Source organism: Centroberyx affinis, unplaced genomic scaffold, assembly GCF_046629955.1.
Source record: "Centroberyx affinis isolate AG114_WGS23_722 - 3 ecotype Tasmania unplaced genomic scaffold, CSIRO-AGI_Caff_v1 ptg000309l_1, whole genome shotgun sequence".
NCBI classification, from domain to species: domain Eukaryota; kingdom Metazoa; phylum Chordata; class Actinopteri; order Beryciformes; family Berycidae; genus Centroberyx; species Centroberyx affinis.
The window spans coordinates 146,245-166,094 of record NW_027278986.1 but is presented as its reverse complement, the minus strand read 5'-3'; the positions used below and the strand labels follow the sequence as shown (position 1 = coordinate 166,094).

The 19,850-nt window shown below is 40.1% G+C and overlaps 2 protein-coding genes across 2 annotated transcripts; one reads left to right on the top strand and one right to left on the bottom strand.

Annotated features, from left to right (window-relative positions):
- Positions 1-26: 26 nt before the first annotated feature.
- LOC139640909 (dTDP-D-glucose 4,6-dehydratase-like) lies at positions 27-8,883 on the bottom strand. The gene is made up of 12 exons (XM_071515108.1): positions 8,658-8,883; positions 7,926-7,992; positions 7,043-7,111; positions 6,161-6,251; positions 5,852-6,000; positions 4,368-4,466; positions 3,254-3,313; positions 2,076-2,119; positions 1,716-1,881; positions 1,098-1,153; positions 691-788; positions 27-166 (listed from the first exon to the last, which is right to left on the bottom strand). Exons 1-12 carry the CDS (start codon positions 8,702-8,704, stop codon positions 72-74), a joined length of 1,041 nt encoding a protein of 346 aa, XP_071371209.1. The 5' UTR covers positions 8,705-8,883; the 3' UTR covers positions 27-71.
- Positions 8,884-9,505: 622 nt separating this feature from the next.
- On the top strand, positions 9,506-18,883 carry gpr180 (G protein-coupled receptor 180). The gene is made up of 10 exons (XM_071515122.1): positions 9,506-9,644; positions 11,899-12,042; positions 12,503-12,597; positions 14,066-14,171; positions 14,319-14,499; positions 15,451-15,500; positions 15,695-15,852; positions 16,049-16,246; positions 17,304-17,381; positions 18,728-18,883. The coding sequence occupies exons 1-10, from the start codon at positions 9,506-9,508 to the stop codon at positions 18,881-18,883; spliced, it is 1,305 nt and encodes a 434-aa protein (XP_071371223.1).
- Positions 18,884-19,850: the final 967 nt, after the last annotated feature.

Genomic DNA, 19,850 nt, shown 5'->3' with positions numbered 1-19,850 from the left:
CCAGACTTGCTCCGATAAGTGAAAATAAAAATCATTGTTTGGTATCTCAGTTCAATCTGCATCGTGCATCCTTATTGGTCCGTAGCATCTTCAAGCTTGCTGCCGATTGGTCCTTGGTCTTCTGATGCATCTGGCCAGAAGTCTGGGTTGTCTTGGTACCACTTGACTGGAGGACACACACACACACACACAGTCAAACCTTGGTTTAAGTGTAACTGTTTATACTATTTACAGCATTCTTTAATATATACAGTAGCCTATGTTTTAATCAGCAAATTCCTGATTAAAACATAAATTATAATTCCTGTTTGCTAATTATTTTGTATGAACTACATTATTTCACTCCACATTTTACAGTAGAATTGAAACATACAGTGTACATGACTGTACCAGCCCAGTGTGAAAAACACCATCCAAACAGCTGAGGTATGATGTCATTTTTCTTAAATATGACCCTCTGATAAATGGTGCTATATTTATGACTGTACCCCATTCACTTGTAATGCGTTTATGGAGTTGTTTAACTTGAATTTGTTTTTACTCACGTTTAATGAAAAATTCTGTTATCTCTTGTTTTTCAAAGGCTGTAGATTTTTCTTCCTTTTTTCTTTTTGTGTGGTGCCATCAGCCCGGGTTATTTAACATTATCATATTCTATTTTCAGTGTTTATTATCATGACAGTGCTGTACCGGTCTGTCGGATGCCTTCGGCCCAGGACACCTCGGCTCTCCACCCCAGCTGTTGCAGCTTCTCGGAGCTGATGGGGTAGCGCAGGTCGACCCGCGGCCTACAGGTCAGAGGTCAAAGGTCAGACGGGGTCACGGCTGGCAAAGTGAGGTAGGCCTGTGCTTCTTCTCAAGCTAAAACTCAAAGAGTGTTTTGGAGTAGAGACTAGGGCTAAAGACAAGACTCTGTGACTCTTCTGTATTTTTCATTGATAGTCTAGATGTTTGATTCTGAGCCTCATGAATTACTTGTGTGTAATGTGATCAAGACATCTCATTAGAGTCAGTTCAGGTGAAGGTCTTCCCATAGACAACCAGTGTAGTATTGATCAATTCTACAATAAATATGCAATCAATCAAACTTGATTCACCTGTCAGGCACAAACTCCAGCCAGTCATTAAGCTCAGAGTCGGGCACGTTCTTTACCTGTAACACACACACAGATTTTTCATAATTCCATGTATTTTATATATATATGTATATTTTTGCACATTGTCTGAATGAGTTGGTACCAAGGTTATTATCGTTAACGAAAACTAACGGAATAATGAGAACTAGGTGTGAAAAAACATTTCGTTAACTGAAATAAAAATAAAAACGAGGCTTTACCAAAAAACGATAACTGACTGAAACTGTGTTGTGTGTTTACAAAACTAACTAAAATAAACTAAAATTATAGAGAAAATGTCTTCAGTTTTCGTCTTTGTCAATTTATTTCATACATAAGCTTAGTATTTTGGGTGGATATGAAATCTATCTTCCAATTTTTTTTATTTTTTTTATCAATTTTTTTTTACCTTTTTGAATCTCGCCCCTGACAAATACAGATAGTAATAACATAACATATCCAAATCTACAAGTTCTGTACTTATCTACATTTGCAAATTGAATATATATGATAAGGTGAATAGTTTTTACAACATGTTTGCATGTGTAGACACTTTCTGTACATATTTACATTACCCCCCCCCCCCCCCACTGCACCCACCATCTTGATCAGTTCCCTGGCCAGCTGCGTGATGGGAACCTCGCAGCTTGTCCCCACGTTGTAGATTTCGCCCACAATCCCCTTCTCCAGAACCGCCAGGAAGGCCTCGACGACATCGTCGACAAACAGGAAGTGGCGGGACTTCGGGAGGGTTCCCTGGATGGTGCTGAGGCAGAGAGGAGCATGAGAGGAATCTGGATTTAATAGCACATTTACGTTTTTTTTTTCTCTTTATATACACTGTGGGAAACAATTGGGGAAGTGAGTTCATGACTAGAGGGTTGCCAGGTCAAATCCCCAAACCAGTAAAGAAAATGTACATAGAGCAGGATGAATAAGTAAAGGTTACAAAACACTTACCATTTCTTGTTCATTTGCAAGAGAGTTAGAAATCTTGGAATGACCTGAAACAACAAGACAATGTTTGAGTGCTTGAAAAGTCAGTCGGAGGCACAGAATCGGTTTATCGATGTGAGATGAGATTTCTCTGAAAATCGGGTTGCATCCCATTCTGATCTAAAAATCAAGTGGACATCACAGTACATACATATGTAACAAATTGACAGTCACAAAATTCATAAACTTAATTTACATCGTTAATTAGTCTTTTTGGTATTGGTTGATTATCATCCCTTGGACCAATCAGTAAATAAATAAAAAAAAACTTCAAAGGGAAAAACTATTGAAACTGTAACTGAAAATGGCTGAAAACCCAATATGACCTACATTGATGGTCCTAGGGGCAAATTTGTAGATCAGAAATAGTAGATATGTGCTCCAAATTTCATGTCATTCAGACTTGTGGTGTTGGAGATATGACTGGTTATTACCATTTTTTAATTTTCACCTGTAATTGGAGCGGCACCCTTGGGCCAATCAATGTAATTTTGACAACTAACATGCATCAGCGGTGAGATGCACCATTCCTCCAAGTTCTGTCCAAGGTTATTATCGTTAACTAAATAAGGAAAACTAGGTGTGAAAAAACATTTTCGTTAACTGAAATAAAAATAAAAACGAGGCTTTACAAAAAAACGATAACTAAGTGAAACTGTATTGTGTGTTTACAAAACTAACTAAAATAAACAAATTATAGAGAAAATGTCTTTAGTTTTCGTCTTTGTCAATTTATTTCATATATAAGCCTAATATTTTGAATTTTTGAATCTCGCCCCTGACAAATACCCCATATTACAAAAAAAGACTAAAACTAACACTGAAACTAATAAAAACTAAACTAAAACTAAGCATTTTCAAAAAATATGAACTAAACTAGCAAACCCGCTTTAAAAACGAATTAAAACTAAACTGAAATTGAAAACAAACAGTCAAAACGAAATAAAAATAAAAACAAAAACTAATGAAAAATGCAAAACTATAATAACCTTGGTTCTGTCAAAATTCAATGAGTAGTTTCTGAGATATCGCAAACACATAATGAATGGAGGTTCGATCCATAGGTTACAACAATAACCTCCATTCACTGTTGGTTCTGAAAACCCGAAGCAGCGGCAGCAGGGTCAGACAGTATACTGTACCTTCTCAGTGTACTGCCTGGGCCCGTAGATGTTGTTGCTCCTGGTTATGATGATGGGAAACTGGTGATGTAAAAGCAGACCGGCGTTAACAGGGGAACCGTGAGGAACATAACCTGTATCAGGGTCTGTGCAAGATTCAGAAATTTAACACTAATTTAAAAAAAACAAAATAAAACAAAGCTGGCAAAAACTCTGCCTCAACTAAATATCACTGAATGTAAAAAATCTGTCAATACCACTATCTAATTTTATAGCTGCATATTTACAACATAAATGCTTTGTAAGGCCTTCAATTTAGATCATTTAATTTAAGACTTTTTCAGACTTTTTAAGGACTCATAGGTACTCTGTGTACACTTACTGGCTGGATTTACACCTTGGGATTAGGGTTGCAAAGGGGTGGAAAATTTCCGGTAAATTTCCGGAAAGTTTCCGGTAAATTTCCATGGGAAGTTAAGCTGGGGAATTTTGGAAATATTCCAAATTGGAAACTTTCCATGGGAATTATGGGAATTTATGGGAATTTATGGGAATTTATAGGAATTAACTGGGAATTGAGGGTAATTTAATGGAAAGGTATCATATCCAAGCATAAATATTTGTTTTGTTATAAGCAGACATCCATCCAAAATAATACAATTAAAACAGATTTATTTGTAAGTAGAACTTTATCAAGTGTTAAATATTTTATTGAACAATCAATTCTTTCATTGAAGAACAAAAACATGAATGTTGAGTTGCATGTAGGGGGCGTGGTCTCAACAGCCCTGCAGTAAGCAGTGTGCTATGTGTGCATGTGATTGAGGAATAGCATAGATATTCAACTGTACTTGCATGATATCTGGTTGTTTTAGTCAGGATTATGCTAAAATATATTTTCCCCAACTATATTTAAGTTCCCTATTAAGAGCATACCTTCAATTTAGTAAATTCCTGGTTTATTCCCGTTTATTCCCATAAATTCCCGTTAATTCCCATAAATTCCCGTTAATTCCCATGGAAAGTTTCCAACTTTGAAAATTCCCGGAATTTTGCAACCCTACTTGGGATTCAGTACAACCTGCCATTCTGAAGCTGCCTTGCTGCCTGTGTGTGTGTATGTGTGTGTGTGTACCTTATAATTGTCCCAGTAAGATCTGACCAGGTACTCAGCAGCAGCCTTAGTAGTGGAGTACGGGTTGGAGGGCCTCATTGGACTGCTCTCATCAAACACCTACAGAGGAGACATCCAGTGAACGTCATCAGGAGAGACATGAGGAATCCCAGCTCTGTCTGTCTCTGTTTAGCATGGGAATCCACTGATCTCCAGTCAGTCATTACACATTCAACCGGTCAGCACGTACAAGGATTTATAAGTATCATGTGCTGAGCTGATCTAGACTGGTTGAAGGAAGAGGTTTAACGCACTTCAACCAACTCACAAGGAGCAGTAGGCCTGTCCAGTGCTCTTAGAGTAGAGCCATCTTGTATCAGGAGGGACTTCAGAGATATGGTCCAAAGTATACTGGAGCACACGGATTAAAGGCAGCAAACTTTATTACAGGACTAACGTTTTGATGCCAAGTGCATCTTCATCAGAGTCAAACAGTACAAAGGCTTGTATTCTCTTAAATAACCTCTCTAATTAGGGACTAATCCAGCACAGGCTGGAAGAATGGGGAGGGGACAACAAGCTGCATGTAGGGCTCCCAACTATGCAACAAAAAAGAGCAGTAAATACATAAATATATAGATACATAAATATGATATTTCATCAGTAACCACATCCAATAAGCTGTATCAAGGTATCAGTAACCATAATAAATAACTTGTATCGAAATAATATATATTAGTCCATTAAATATCTTAAACAAAACTCCCCTCATCAGAAATTACTACAGCATAGGCTGGAAGAGGGAGAAAAAGGGGAGGGGACAATAAACTGCATGAAAACAAAGTTCTCTCTTATGCAATATTAAAAAAGAGAAAGTACATATGAAAAAAGAAAATATCTATTCATAACATTACAACAGTAACCACAGACTGCATCAAGACAACAGCAACAACAATAAATAGCCTGCATCAAAACGATGTATCTTAGCCCATTGAATATCAGAACCAACACTCTCCTAATAAAGAATTACTACAGCAAAAGCTGGAAAAGTGAAGAGGGGTCAGTAGGCTGCATGTAAATAGAGTTCTTGATTAATAAATAATAAAGAAAAGGACACATAGAAAAAATACATGACCTTACATCCACCCATAAATTGTAACCACGCATCGTATTGTATCAATAATTATAATGTATAGCCTGTTTCAAGCAGTATGGCTATATAAAAAAAATGATGATGATCTAGACTGGTGCCATAGACCTTATCAGTAGAGACCTGGTGGGTTGTTCTACCTATCCATCAACCAACCAACCAACAAAGACCAACCAACAGACCAAACAATCAACCAACCAATGACCGACAGACCAAGCAACCAACCAACCAACCAACAGACCAACCCACCCATCCACCAACCAAACCCACCAACCCTGGTCCCCAATCAATCAATCAATCAATTACTCATTCAGCCCAAAAAAAACAATCCATGGATCACTTAGTGTGTACTGACCACGTCCAGACTGGCTCCATAGACTTCGTCTGTGCTGACATAGACAAAGCGCTGTGGTCGGTATCGGGCCTGGTGGGCGGCTCCCAGTACAACCCTGGTCCCATCAATGTTAACCCGCTGGAAACTGGACGGAGATACAAAGGACGACTCTGAGGGAGGGGAGAGGGGAGGAGGAGGAGGAGGAGGAGGAGGCAACGCATGGTAAGCCAATAATGAACTTCATACTGACTGAACCAGATCCCATTTTTAATAAAGGGACAATATCAGCCCCACTTCAGTCTAACCCTGTTTTCAGTAACTGCTGCTCACCAACGTGCGTTTTGGCCGCCAGGTGAAAGACGACATCGATGTTTTCTGTGTTGAAGATGTGGTCGACCAGCCATGGATTGCACACATCACCCTGTTAAAGAGAGGAGCAGATATGACTAGTATAAAACACACAGAGTTACACAAGAAAAAAGAAGTTAAATTAACTCTATTGATCTCTGTGGGGAATTTGCTAAAGCAGCAATTAGTAATAGGATACAGCAAAGCAATATAGAATATAAATAAAAATAGAGCAAATGAGAGACCATTCCAATTAGGGCTGGGCAATATATCGATACTATATCAATATCGTGATATGAGACAAGATATCATCTTAGATTTTGGATATCGTAATATGGTGATATGGCATAAGTGTCTTTTCCTGGTTTTAAAGGCTGCATTACAGTAAAGTGATGTCATTTTCTGAACTTACCAGACTGTTCTAGCTGTTCTATTATTTGCCTTTACCCACTTAGTCATTATATCCACATTACTGATGATTATTTATCAAAAATCTCATTGTGTAAATATTTTGTGAAAGCACCAATAGTCATCCCTACAATATTGTTGCAATATCAATATCGAGGTATTTGGTGAAATTGTGATATTTGATTTTGTCCATATCGCCCAGCCCTAATTCCAATGGTTCAAGAACATATTAAGTGCACATATTTATGAATGAAATGCATAAAACAATATGAGTTACAGTATAATTACAGCATGAGGAAATATAAAAACACCAGGGAAAATAACAACACGAGGGAAATGAAAATAACAGCAGTCAAACATATTGAAGAAAGAAAAAAACATGAATGAAAATATGTACGATATGAAAGACATGTAATATAATTTTAATAATTTAATATAAATGTCATCAGTTCTCACCCTGATGAAGGTGTAGTTCAGTCTATCTTCAACACTCTCCAGACTCCTGGGGCTGCAGCAGTAGTCCAACTGGAAGAGATCACACACACATATACACATTTATGATTTTTCCGTTTTTTGAAGGCCAATATATTTTTGGATTGAAGCTGCCCATAGCTGATATTTTGTTGCAATATTCAATTCCAAAAGTTCCAAGTATTCTGTGTTTCCCCTAGAATTGTATTCTTGTCCGGGTGGGAAAGCCTCTGAAACAGCATTTAGACCAGTGGTTCTCAACGTGGGGTCCGAGGACCACCAGGGGTCCTTGGGGGGGGGTTCCAGGAGGTCCCCAGAAAATGTATGAATTGCTAAACTTCAGCATTATTTCATTTACAAGAAGTTAACACAATTAGAGAATGTAGAAGAATGACTGTTTTGATCATAGTTTCACTGTTATCTCTATCTACAATACAGATAGTGATGGAATTCTGGACAAAATATATCTAACAACATAACATATCTAACAATAAAAATATTGTCAGGAAAAAAAAATGTCATCAAATGGGGGTCTGTGGCCCTAATATGTACTCCTTGATATGAAAAAGCTTGAGAATCACTGATTTAGACACTAAAACTCTCCATTGAAACCCAGGATACTACTACTGATATATTCCTGTGTGAAAGTCAAGTGATCAAAAAGTCTCGTTAGAATCAGTTCAGGTTAAGGGCTTCCCATAGACAACCAGTGTAGTATTGATCAACTCTACAATAAATACGGAATCAATCAAACTGCATCATTATTCATCATATCAGAGGTGGACCACACTGACTGGAGCAGATCTGATTTTTAATAAAAGGACAGTACTGACCCTATCCCACAGAGAGAAAGAGGAGAAGGACTTACATTATCTAAGTTGATGATTCTCCAGTCAGGGTGTCTGTTGACCAGAGAACACACTAGATGGGAGCCACTGGAGAGAGACATGCCGCAAATTATTATACACATGAAGAAGGATGGCCCTGTAACCACAGGGGCACAGCTTTGAGTCCCTGCACGCGCCCCGTCAAACTGCACTTCTGTATGTCGTCTGTAAAATGTAACTGTGTCCTACAAGTGATAGCAACCAGGCTGCGTCAGAAAAAAATAAATATATAATAAATAAATAAAGAAAATAGTAAGGAGACTGTCTTCAATTCGGCGTGCATCCAATACACTAAGCAGCACTTGTTTCAATAGAATTACAACTTTTCGAACTGGTTCGAATGTTATTCCTTCGTCTTCCTCGGCCAAAATATAGCTTCTCGTGGGGGGCGGAAGCCAGCCAAAAGTTGAGATTTAATTGAGATAAAGTGCTACTTTGTGAATCAGGTGAATGCCGAATTTACTACAATATAACTATGATTCATCAAAATGTCTCAAGTCATGTTCTTTGAGGTGTGTTTGTTTACCGATAAACGAGGCGGTATTAAATTGTCAAATTTTGAATAGAGCTTGGTGTGACACCGAAGAGGGGTAAAGTTTCTTCTGATACAGTTAACAGTTAACTTCTGATACCACTTGTACCTCGTTATTCAAATGATAAATGTGTTAATTATGAGACTGTATGAATTAGGCTACATGAATCCACGAACTCACATGAATCCAGAGCCTCCAGTCACCAGAACAGTCCTGTTGAAGTCCATCTTCTGGTCATAACAACACTTGACATCAGCTGGTGATGTCAAGTCACAGTAAGGTCTCCTATCGACGCAATAACTGCATCTTTACTCATTTATACACTCCAACATGGGAGATTTAGCTGTTCTATTGTTAATGTGATTCTCCAGCCTGCTGGATATCTGGAGTGTTTAACGGTACTCTTCTTTAGTACAGTAGATACGTTGTGTAGCTTGCGACAGTCAGTAGCCGTTTTACGGTAGTGTGGACACGTAGGAAACTGGGCGGGACGCGTGACTGTTTTAGTGCAGCTTCAGTCTGCTCTCTGATTGGTTGTAATTTGTGACGCCTAAAATACCTTGTTCTCTGATAGGGTAAATTCTAAATCAATCAAACTGTAAAACAGTGCCGACTAGGCTGGGCAATGTTTACCAGTGTTAAGCTAGTTGGAATACAATGGTAAAACTTCCGCTCACCGCTTTCAAAATATAAACCTTATTGACTTTGGGAACGTTTTGTGCCGCTGTTATGAGTTTAAATGGATTTATTTCAGATAATAGATATCCTCTTAATCTGGTGTAATGATTCCAGTGAGTGTGTCTTTATGATTTTTTGTGTTGTTCTATACACCCCAATTCTTAATTGTTCCCTTTTTTCAAGTGACACGTTTTGTGCTTTTATTTTGAAGGTAAAATCGCCTTAACTCCCGTTTTATCCTGGCTAATTCTAGCTAGCTTGACACCGCTGCTTCACTTCTGGCTTCGTGGACCATTCAATTGATTAGCTAACGTTTATTTATTGATAGCGTCCAATGACAATAGGAAAACATGTCTTATTTAATAGCCGCCCTTGTAGCTGCTGTGCTTTGGAGTCCGGAGGCTTTTGGAAAAACCGTAACGGGACTTTTTAAGAGCGAAGTGGCGAGAGAGCAGAACGGCCAGTTCATCACTAAATTCATGTACCAAGGTAATGATACTGGACGTGTTGCTGCTAACGTGTCACTTCTGATAACGCCGTGGTTAATCATTACTGTACAGTCAAACATGACGGGGATGCATTTGTGTAATTCACTGCTTTTGTGTTTTCACCAGCACTGTTGCTTTTCTTGCTCTTTTAACTTGCCACTGACTCACCCATCAATGCAACTAGCTTATCAAATCACTTCAGCTGATGGCGATGTTTGCATTGATGAGTAGCCGTTACTCCTTCGTTTCACAGCCACACAGAAGTTCCTCTTGATCAGTTTGCTGCTGAAGTCTGGTTTTCAACAGCTCCATCAGAGGATTTACATTAGTCATTTAGCTCAGTGGCTCTCAACGTGGGGTCCGGGGACCACCAGGGGTCCTTGTGGGGGTTCCAGGGGGTCCCCAGCAAATTCATGAATTTTTAAACTTCACCATTATTTCATTTACAAGAACACAGTTAGAGAATGTAGAAGAATGACTATTTTGATCATAGTTTCACTGTTATCTCTCTACCTACAATACAGATAGTCATGGAATTCTGGACAAAATAATATCTAGCATTAAAAATATTCTCAGATTTTGGTCAGAGAGACAGTATCTCATCAACTGGGGGTCCGTGGCCCTAATGTGGGCTACATTAGGGGTCCTTGATATGAAAAAGGGTGAGAATCACTGATTTAGCTGATGTTATCCAAAGTGATCAGTTAGGGGGTTCAGTGACTTGCTCAAGGCCACTTTGACAGGTCGCATGGCCGTTGCTGGGATTGAACCTGAGACCTTCCGCTTCCAGGACAGACGCCGATCCCAGTAGGGAAATAGTCTGTTCTCTCGCCTCCTCTCCACAGGGAGGTCAGAGGTCAGCGGGGTGGATGCTTGCCCGATTGAAAGGCGGTGCCTCTACACTAGGCAACCCTAGGGAACACGTTCGATGCTCAGGCCAACGTGTCTTGGGAAGCGTTCACGCCAGGCATGTCCTGAGCGGTTTATTTGAATTCTGGAGCGTTTCCTCCTTTAGCTCGGTTTGTCCAGGGGAGAACAATGTCATTTGAACTCGGGTGACACCAAATAACGGCACCGAGACGCCTGAAAATGTGAGACTCAGTCCTCTAACAAGAGAAGTGAGGTGCGGTTGGTTAGGAGTGAAATCGTAATCTCAACAAACTACAGGAAACAACCTCAAAACACCAGGGTTTAGAAGGAGACGGATGTTGACATCTGATAGCCAGCAGCTCCTCATGCTTGGAAAGCCTAGCAGAACAAAATGAAGTCTGGACTGATGCTCAGTGCTCATGTTCAGCTATTTCTTCATATTAAGCCACACCCCTAACCTGGTGGGATGACGGGTTACCAAGACTCTGTCCAACAAATGAGCAACTTATGAGTCATGTGACTTCTGTTTACAAGCCCTGGTTCTCTTCTAATTGTCCTCTCAAACATGACATCATTTTTTGGCTCAAATAAGGGATTCTGGATCCCGCCTCCTTTCAGTCAAATGTGAAAATGATTGCCTTTAACTACATCCAGTGCTAATATTGACCGTTTTAGAGGGTTTGTTTTGTTTTTGCTATATACTGCAAGTTTCTTTTATTGTTGAGATGGGCTTTGAAGCTGAAAATGTAATAACTTGTAATAACTGTCATAGGTCATTTCTGCTGACATTACTTCACCCCTTTTAAGAACAGAACAATTGTCAAACGTGATCCAAAATTAGGGCTGAACGATTTTGAAAAAATATCTAATTGCGATTATTTTGACTGATATTGCAATTGCGATATGATTTGCGATATTAGAGGGAATGGTAATTTTGACATCATTATTCTCATTTTCATTGAAAAATGTATTAAAATGATTATGGTGTGATTTTTGCGGGGATCTGTACCAAACAAAGATGTTTTCTTAAGTCTGTAGAATATGATGTGTAGGCCAGGACATCTCTGCAGCACCACAATATTTCATTTAAAATGCTATTTTGACACACATTTCACCTTTAACAAATATTGCCCCCCCCCCCCCATATTGCGATTTCGATAAAATTTCGATTAATTGTTCAGCCCTATCCAAAATCCATTGATTTTTGCCATAGAGGAAGAAAAAAACATGGATCCAAATATAAACCGAAAGCCCCCAGATGACGACAACACTTGAGATGACTGTTGGGCAGTGTGAACCTAAATGAACCAAGTGCAACACATGTCCATTCATCCTATCACCCATCTGATCCACTCGCCCTCCTCCTCTCTCTGGTCTCTCTCTAGGAGATCATGGTCTGTTGGTGTGCAGGCTGGACAACTCTCCTCTAGCTGTGGAGAAAGAGTCCAGACTGCTGCTGTACCAGGATATGGACGAAGGCCTGGACAACCTCAGCTGCTCTGAGAGGCTTGCTAGAGCCCAGCTCACCAGTAAGTACTAGGGCTAGACTCATATATATATAGCCGATATTGGCCTATTCTTAAAAATCACATCTTGTTTTAGTGTCCCGTGATGGTCTAGATGCTGTTTCAGAGGTTTCCCCCCCCTGACAAGAATACAATTTTGGGGGAAACACTTAATACTTGGAATGTTTGGCATGAAAATGGTCAGATTTAAAGATATTGAATATTGGCAGAACATTTTGTCTATTGGCAGCTACGATGCAAACATATCAATATCAGCTTTTAAACCCTTGTGTGCCACACACATACACAGAGCTGATTACTAACCACCTCCTCTTCTCCTCTATTTGATGTTCGCCATTTGTTCTTAATCCCACCCTTGTCCTCCCTCTCCATCTCCTGCCCACCCTCCTCTAAACTATCACCACATCTCACTGCTTTCCTCTTCTTCCTCCTCCTCCTCCTCTTCCTCTCCCTCCTCCTCCAGTTTCTCTCAGTCAGGAGGAACACAACCAGACAATTCCTCGTCAGTCCTCCCCTACAGCCTGGCAGGCCCTCTACGCTGACAGATACACATGTCAGGTAACAATAGTATTAATAGTAGTAGTATTACTATTATTATTATAATAATTGGTAGTAGTAGTAGTAGAAACAGTAGTAGAAACAGTAGTAGAAGCAGTAGTAGAAGCAGTAGTAGTAGTAGTACTAGCAGTAGCAGCAGTAGTAGAAACAGTAGTAGAAACAGTAGTACTGGCAGTAGCAGCAGTAGTAGAAACAGTAGTAGAAACAGTAGTACTGGCAGTAGCAGCAGTAGTAGAAACAGTAGTAGTAGTAGTAGAAACAGTAGTAGTAGTAGTAGTAGTACTAGCAGTAGCAGCAGTAGTAGTAGAAACAGTAGTAGAAACAGTAGTAGTAGTAGTAGAAACAGTAGAAACAGTAGTAGAAACAGTAGTAGAAACAGTAGTACTGGCAGTAGCAGCAGTAGTAGTAGTAGAAACAGTAGTAGAAACAGTAGTAGTAGTAGTAGAAACAGTAGTAGAAACAGTAGTACTGGCAGTAGCAGCAGTAGTAGTAGTAGAAACAGTAGTACTGGCAGTAGCAGCAGTAGTAGAAACAGTAGTAGAAACAGTAGTACTGGCAGTAGCAGCAGTAGTAGAAACAGTAGTAGTAGAAATAGTAGTAGTAGAAACAGTAGTAGTAGTAGTAGAAACAGTAGTAGTAGTAGTAGTAGTAGAAACAGTAGTAGCAGCTGTAGTAGAAACAGTAGTAGTAGTAGTAGAAACAGTAGTAGTAGCAGTAGTAGAAACAGTAGTAGTAGTAGTAGAAACAGTAGTAGTAGTAGTAGAAACAGTAGTAGAAACAGTAGTAGTAGCAGTAGTAGAAACAGTAGTAGTAGTAGTAGTAGAAACAGTAGTAGTAGTAGTAGTAGTAGTAGTAGTAGTAGTAGTAGAAACAGTAGTAGTAGCAGTAGTAGAAACAGTAGTAGTAGTAGAAACAGTAGTAGTAGTAGTAGTAGTACTAGTAGTAGAAACAGTAGTAGAAACAATAGTAGTAGTAGAAACAGCAGTAGTAGAAACAGTAGTAGCAGTAGTAGAAACAGTAGTAGAAACAGTAGTACTGGCAGTAGCAGCAGTAGTAGAAACAGTAGTACTGGCAGTAGTAGAAACAGTAGTACTGGCAGTAGTAGCAGTAGTAGAAACAGTGGTAGAAACAGTAGTAGAAGCAGTAGTAGAAACAGTGGTAGAAACAGTAGTAGAAGCAGTAGTAGAAACAGTGGTAGAAACAGTAGTAGAAACAGTAGTACTGGCAGTAGCAGCAGTAGTAGAAACAGTAGTAGAAGTAGCAGTACTAGTAATACTCCTTGTAGTAGTAGTAGTCTAACAACAGTGTTGGTCTTGTTACTCAAAAAAGGAATATATTACTTACTACTTGTTACTCATTTTTAAAAGTAATAATATTACTGGGAGCAGCAATTACTCATATTACTTTCATTATTCTCTCTCTCTCTATCTCTTTCTCTCTCTCTCTCTCTCTCTCTCTCTCTCTCCAGGACGGTATGGAGATTCCCTCTCATGCTGATCTCAGTTTCACCGTCTTGTTGTTTAACACCGACTCGGCAGGAAACCCTCTGGAGCATTTCAGTGCCGAGGAGGCAGGTCAGACATCCCAGAATACTCCCAGAATACAATCAATCACCGATTTGTTACCGATTTACCCAAAGGGTAACGGCGACATTTGCAAGGGGATGACATGTTTCTCTCTCTCTCTCTCTCTCTCTCTTTCCCTCTCTCTCTCTACCCCAGGACTCCACAGCTTCTACTTCCTCCTGCTGCTGGCCTACTTCGTGGCCTCCTGCATCTACATCCAGCCGCTGCACCAGGCTCTGAGGAAAGGTGGCCCCATGCACACTGTCCTGAAAGTGCTGTCCACAGCGCTGGCGTTGCAGGGCGGCTCCGCTCTCTGCAACTACATCCATCTGGCAAGGTAGGTAAATCAAGCACACCTCAGTCTGCTGATATATCATGCAGATGCTGGCCTTGTATTAAAACTGCATATCAGGATATCAGTGTCATGTGGGCCCCCTTCTTTTCTTATGTTAAGCGACTACATTTCCCTACAGTTCCAGAGTGATGTGTATTTATATTTATATATATATTGTATCTTTATCCTTGTTGGATGGAGGTGAGAACATGACACATTCTGGTGATGTAAGAGGCCTGGCATGTGTATACACGACATCTAGGACATTAAGGAGGACTGTATTGTATTTTTTCTTTTTTTTTTTCCTTTTTGTGGTTACCTTGTCTTGTCGTATTGTTGTTGTTGATGTGTTGTTCTATATTCCTACTAAATAACTTACAAGTGCAATTATTGTATAAATGCTGGTTACGTTGAAAATCCAATAAACAAAGTTAAAAAAAAAAAAGGATATCAGTGTCGTCCACTTCCGATACGATGGAGGCTCCTTCTTTTTTTACTCAGCAGCTTCATGGGTTTCGGTCTGTAAAACCTGCCTCACCCTGCCTTAAGGAACTGCTGACCCACCGAAAAGAATTTCATTAGTATGACTTTCAGTGGAGAGTTTTAGTGTCCCATGATGGTCTAAATACTGTTTCAGAGGCTTTTCCACCCTGACAAGAATACAGTTCTGGGGGAAACACTGAATACTTGGAATTTTTTGGCATGAAAGTGGTCAAATTTGAAGATATTGATTATCGGCACAAAGCATAGTTCAATCCAAAAATATCGGTATTGGCATTAGGCTTTAAAAATCGGTCGAATCCTAATGCAGAGACACTGGAAGGCATACAAACACACACACACACACACACCTGCACCTGTGATTGAAACTCGGATATGAAATAATACTGAAAGATATGAAATAATGCTGTAATGTTTTAGCTTGGCCTTCTGTTCCCTCTTCCTCTGCTGCAGGTATTCCAGGGACGGCGTTGGTTTTCCGTTGATGGGCAGCCTAGCAGAGTGTAGGTCCTCACATTCCCTCTCTCTCTCTCTCTTTCTTAAATATTTCCAATTCTTTTTTTCCTTTTCCAATTCTCTCCATCTGTTTTTTGTCTGCTTCTGAACCTTGACTCCGTAATGCTAACAATAAGAGGAATGGACGGGAATTGAATTTTTGTTATGTTCCCTCTTCTTTTCCCCTCCTGTCCCTGTGCAGTCTGGGATATGGTATCCCAGGTATCCATGCTGTACATGTTACTGAGCCTGTGTATGGGTTGGACTCTGAGTCGAGGCAGGAAGACTCAGTCCAGGCCTCTGCAGTGGGACTCGTCTCCAGCCTCCAGGGCCGTCGCTGTTGGGGGGGTCGTAACACAGGTACGCATTAAAGCTAACACTCGGGTTAGACCCATATCTTGTTTAGCTGATATATGGGGCCGATATTGTCCTTTTATTAAATATCACATCTGGTCCAGTCAGTGTGGTCCACCTCTGATATGATGGATATGATCAGATTCTTAACCATCCCGGAGCTGTTTGAACTAGAAGAGTTAATTCTTGGTGGTGTTTTCAGGGCGTTTTGCTGCTGTGGGAGCAGTATTCAGACTCCGAGACTGAACATCACAGCTACCACGCCCAGCGGAGTCTGGCCGGGATCCTCCTCATCGCCCTGAGAGTCATCCTGGCCCTCCTGCTGGCCTCTGTCCTCTACCAGATCATCTCCACCGAGAGGAGCACCCTGAAAAGAGACTTCTACCTCACCTTCGCCAAGGTAAACTACTTTATATGCACACAGTTCTATATCAGTAGTCTAAGTTTATCATTTATTATTAGTTCTGTTATCAGTATAACCTCCTTCCAACTTCAAAGAGGTAATAATAGCTTTATGTCCTGTGGTGGAACTGGCTATTATAGAGTAGACTATGTCTTTTGGTGTAAAGGATTTTTCTCAATATCAATATATATCACGATATAGTTCATGTATACAAAATCACGTTAAATAATCAAATTAATGTTCATCTCATTGAACCAAATGGTAATGTTAGGTGTGATGTCAAACAAAACTGAAATTTTCAAATAATATTCCTACCATACCTCATTTTTATGTAAAATTTGCTTGTCATCATCAATTCAGACAGCAGAAATGTGTGTCAGGATATAAAAATATCTTCATATCATCACGATATGATTCCACTGAAAGACGATAAACGATAATATTGAATTATCGCCCAGCCCTACTATGTTGTAACTATTACAAAAGATGTCCTCTGGTGTAATATTGTAGAATATACTGTGTAACTGACTATCATATAATATGTCCTATGTTGTAACTGGCTATTATAGATGTCCTATGTTGTAGCGTTTGTAGAACATGTCGTCTTGTGTAACCATCACAGAATATGTCCTACATTGTAACAATTGTAGAATATGTCCTGTGGTGTAACTAGGCTTGGGCAATATCCAACATTTAATATCACAATGCTGTCCTGCCAAAATATTTCGATATACGATATTATACGGAGGAAGGGAGGTCAGTCGAGTTTTCGTCTCAGCAATTTCTCAACAACGATACCAAAACAATTCTAAAAATGTTTTGGTATTTTATATTAATTCTTCTAAATGAGATGTTTTATGTACATCAACCAAGCGATATTCAATACCGCGGAAAATATTGCGATATTCACGAACTATCGCGATATTTGATGCAAAGACTAGGTGTAATAGGTGTCATAGAATATACCATATGTTGTAACTGTCTATTCTTGAATATGTCCTATTGTGTAACAATTGTACCAAATGTCCTGTGGTGTAACTTGTGTTTCCTGCAGGGATGCTTCCTGTGGTTCCTCTGTCATCCCGTCCTCGTCCTCATCTCTGTCGTCTTCAACGAGTACCAGAAGGAGAAGGTTCGAACGCAGACAAACAAACAAGTGTCTACCACAGTCTACAGCAGCCATTCCCAAACTTAACAATGCCGCGGCCCAATTTGAAATCTGAAAATCTTCCGCGGCCCACCCAACCCTTTAATCACAGCTCTGATCAACACACGAGACTAAGATGAAGTATTTCCCTATAGATTTTTTATTTCATAAACAGAACATGTGAATGTGGGCATACGACAATGCAGTGCAAATTAATAATCCAGTGCTGTTTTGGACTGGGAACTGATCAGATTTTGTGTTTTGGTAATGTCAGCGTGTTAGCTAGCTAGCTAACTGTGGCATCTGGCCAGATAACCATCGCTGTCTTCTTGTTGACACCAGGGTTATTATAGTTTTGCATTTTTCATTAGTTTTTATTTTTATTTCGTTTTGACTTTTCGTTTTCAATTTCAGTTTAGTTTTAATTCGTTTTTAAAGCGGGTTTGCTAGCTTAGTTTAGTTTTTGTTTATTGAAAATGCTTAGTTTTAGTTTAGTTTTTATTAGTTTCAGTGTTAGTTTTCGTCTTTTTTATGGAGTATTTGTCAGGGGCGAGATTCAAAAATTCTAAATACTAGGCTTATGTATGAAATACATTGACAAAGATGAAAACTAAAGACATTTTCTCTATAATTTTAGTTTATTTTAGTTAGTTATGTAAACACACAATACAGTTTCAGTTATCGTTTTTTTGTAAAGCCTCGTCGTTTTTATTTTTATTTCAGTTAACGAAAATGTTTTTTCACGCCTAGTTTTCGTTATTTTGTTAGTTTTCGTTAACGATAATAACCTTGGTTGACACATCTGATTTGCACAGTAGCTAATGTTACATAGCTAGTAGCTGATAGTAGCTAGCATTAGCATGTTAACATTAAAGGAATAGTTCACCCCAAAATGAAAATTCAGTCAACTACTCACCCCCATGTCACTGGAAATGCCATTGAAATTTGTACAAAAAACAAAAAGAGAGTGAGTTAGCCCCCATAGTTCCAGCCTGGTTCTTATATATTTAGACATTATTTGTGCAAAGCCAATTCTCCAGTGGACGTCCATGATGGAGCCAGAAAAGCTGCTGGGAGACTGTAAAGCCGCTATATAAAGATTAGGACTGCATTATTTTGATTTCAAACTGACTGACCCATTCACTTTTTTTGTCTTTCTCCCTCTCCTTTCTTTCTCGTTTAATTACTGTCTCCCCTCGCCTCTCTCTTCCTCTCTTCAATCTTTCACTCACGCTTACTTGCTTATATTGTACCCCCTCCTGCCTCTCCCTCCATCTCTTTCTATCTCCCTCTCTCTTTCTTCCCTCCCCGTGTCGTCTCTCCTTCTCCAGGTGGTGACGATCGGTGTGATCCTCTGCCAGGCCATCTCCATGGTGATTCTCTACCAGCTCTTCCTCTCTCGCTCCCTCTACTGGGAGGTCTCCTCTCTCTCCTCCGTCTCTCTGCCGCTCACCATGTCCAGGGCAAACCAGAGGGGGCGCTACTGAGCACGCTCACTGGGATTCCTTACCTTACCACCATGGGCGAGGGAGAACATGCCCTCCCTTCATCGCCCACCATGTGGAGGGCGGGGAACCATCATGAGCACTGAGAAGAAGCAGTACTGTTACACCATAGGAAGTTCTGCTGTTAACTGTATCCATTGGAAATAATAATGGGCACTAGTAAAGAGAGGGGGAGCATATTTACTGTTACCCCAGGAAGTCTCTTCCCTCATACTATATGCCCACGGAACCATGGCAAGGCTGACATAGCAGCAAGGGGAACATATTTACTGCAACACCCTACCTCTTGATATGTGTGATTTATGGAGGGAACCACCATCACTACAAGACGGCCTCTCTAATTCCTCCACTTCTTATTGTAAGGCAAGATTTGAAGGTGTGGCATAGCAGTAGGAAAGATATTTAATGCGGCACCACAGGGAAATTGGATACAAGATTTTTCTCAGTATGCTTTCTCGTGCATTCTCGTGCGTTCTCCATATCGTGTTTGACATAATATCTAACGGCCAAAGTACAACTCCAAAAGAAAAGGACACGAAGACGGAATGCCAGAAGTTTAATTGCCAACCTCAGAGTTTCGAGGATGCATCGGCCGGTGACCTGGCCGACGAGAGCAAACGGGACACCCCAAGATTCACTGCGACAATGACACATCAAGTCCAAACTCGCTAGGACAAACTAACAGCGCTGTAGTGTATCATCCAGAGACGGTTGAAACAGCCGGGAAAATGAACGCCTACCCATCTCAAACTGTAAAGATGTTCTCTGTTCTTACATTTCCTAAGAAGTTAGGTCAAACTCGGGAGGACCGTTCTCTACAAAGGACACAAATATCAACTCGGCATTCCCGGCTCACGCAGACAGTGGAATCGCAGGATTTGTCTTTCCTCCCTACCATCGAGGACACTACTGAGCACGGGGAAACACTTCACCACTGCATTGCCAGGGC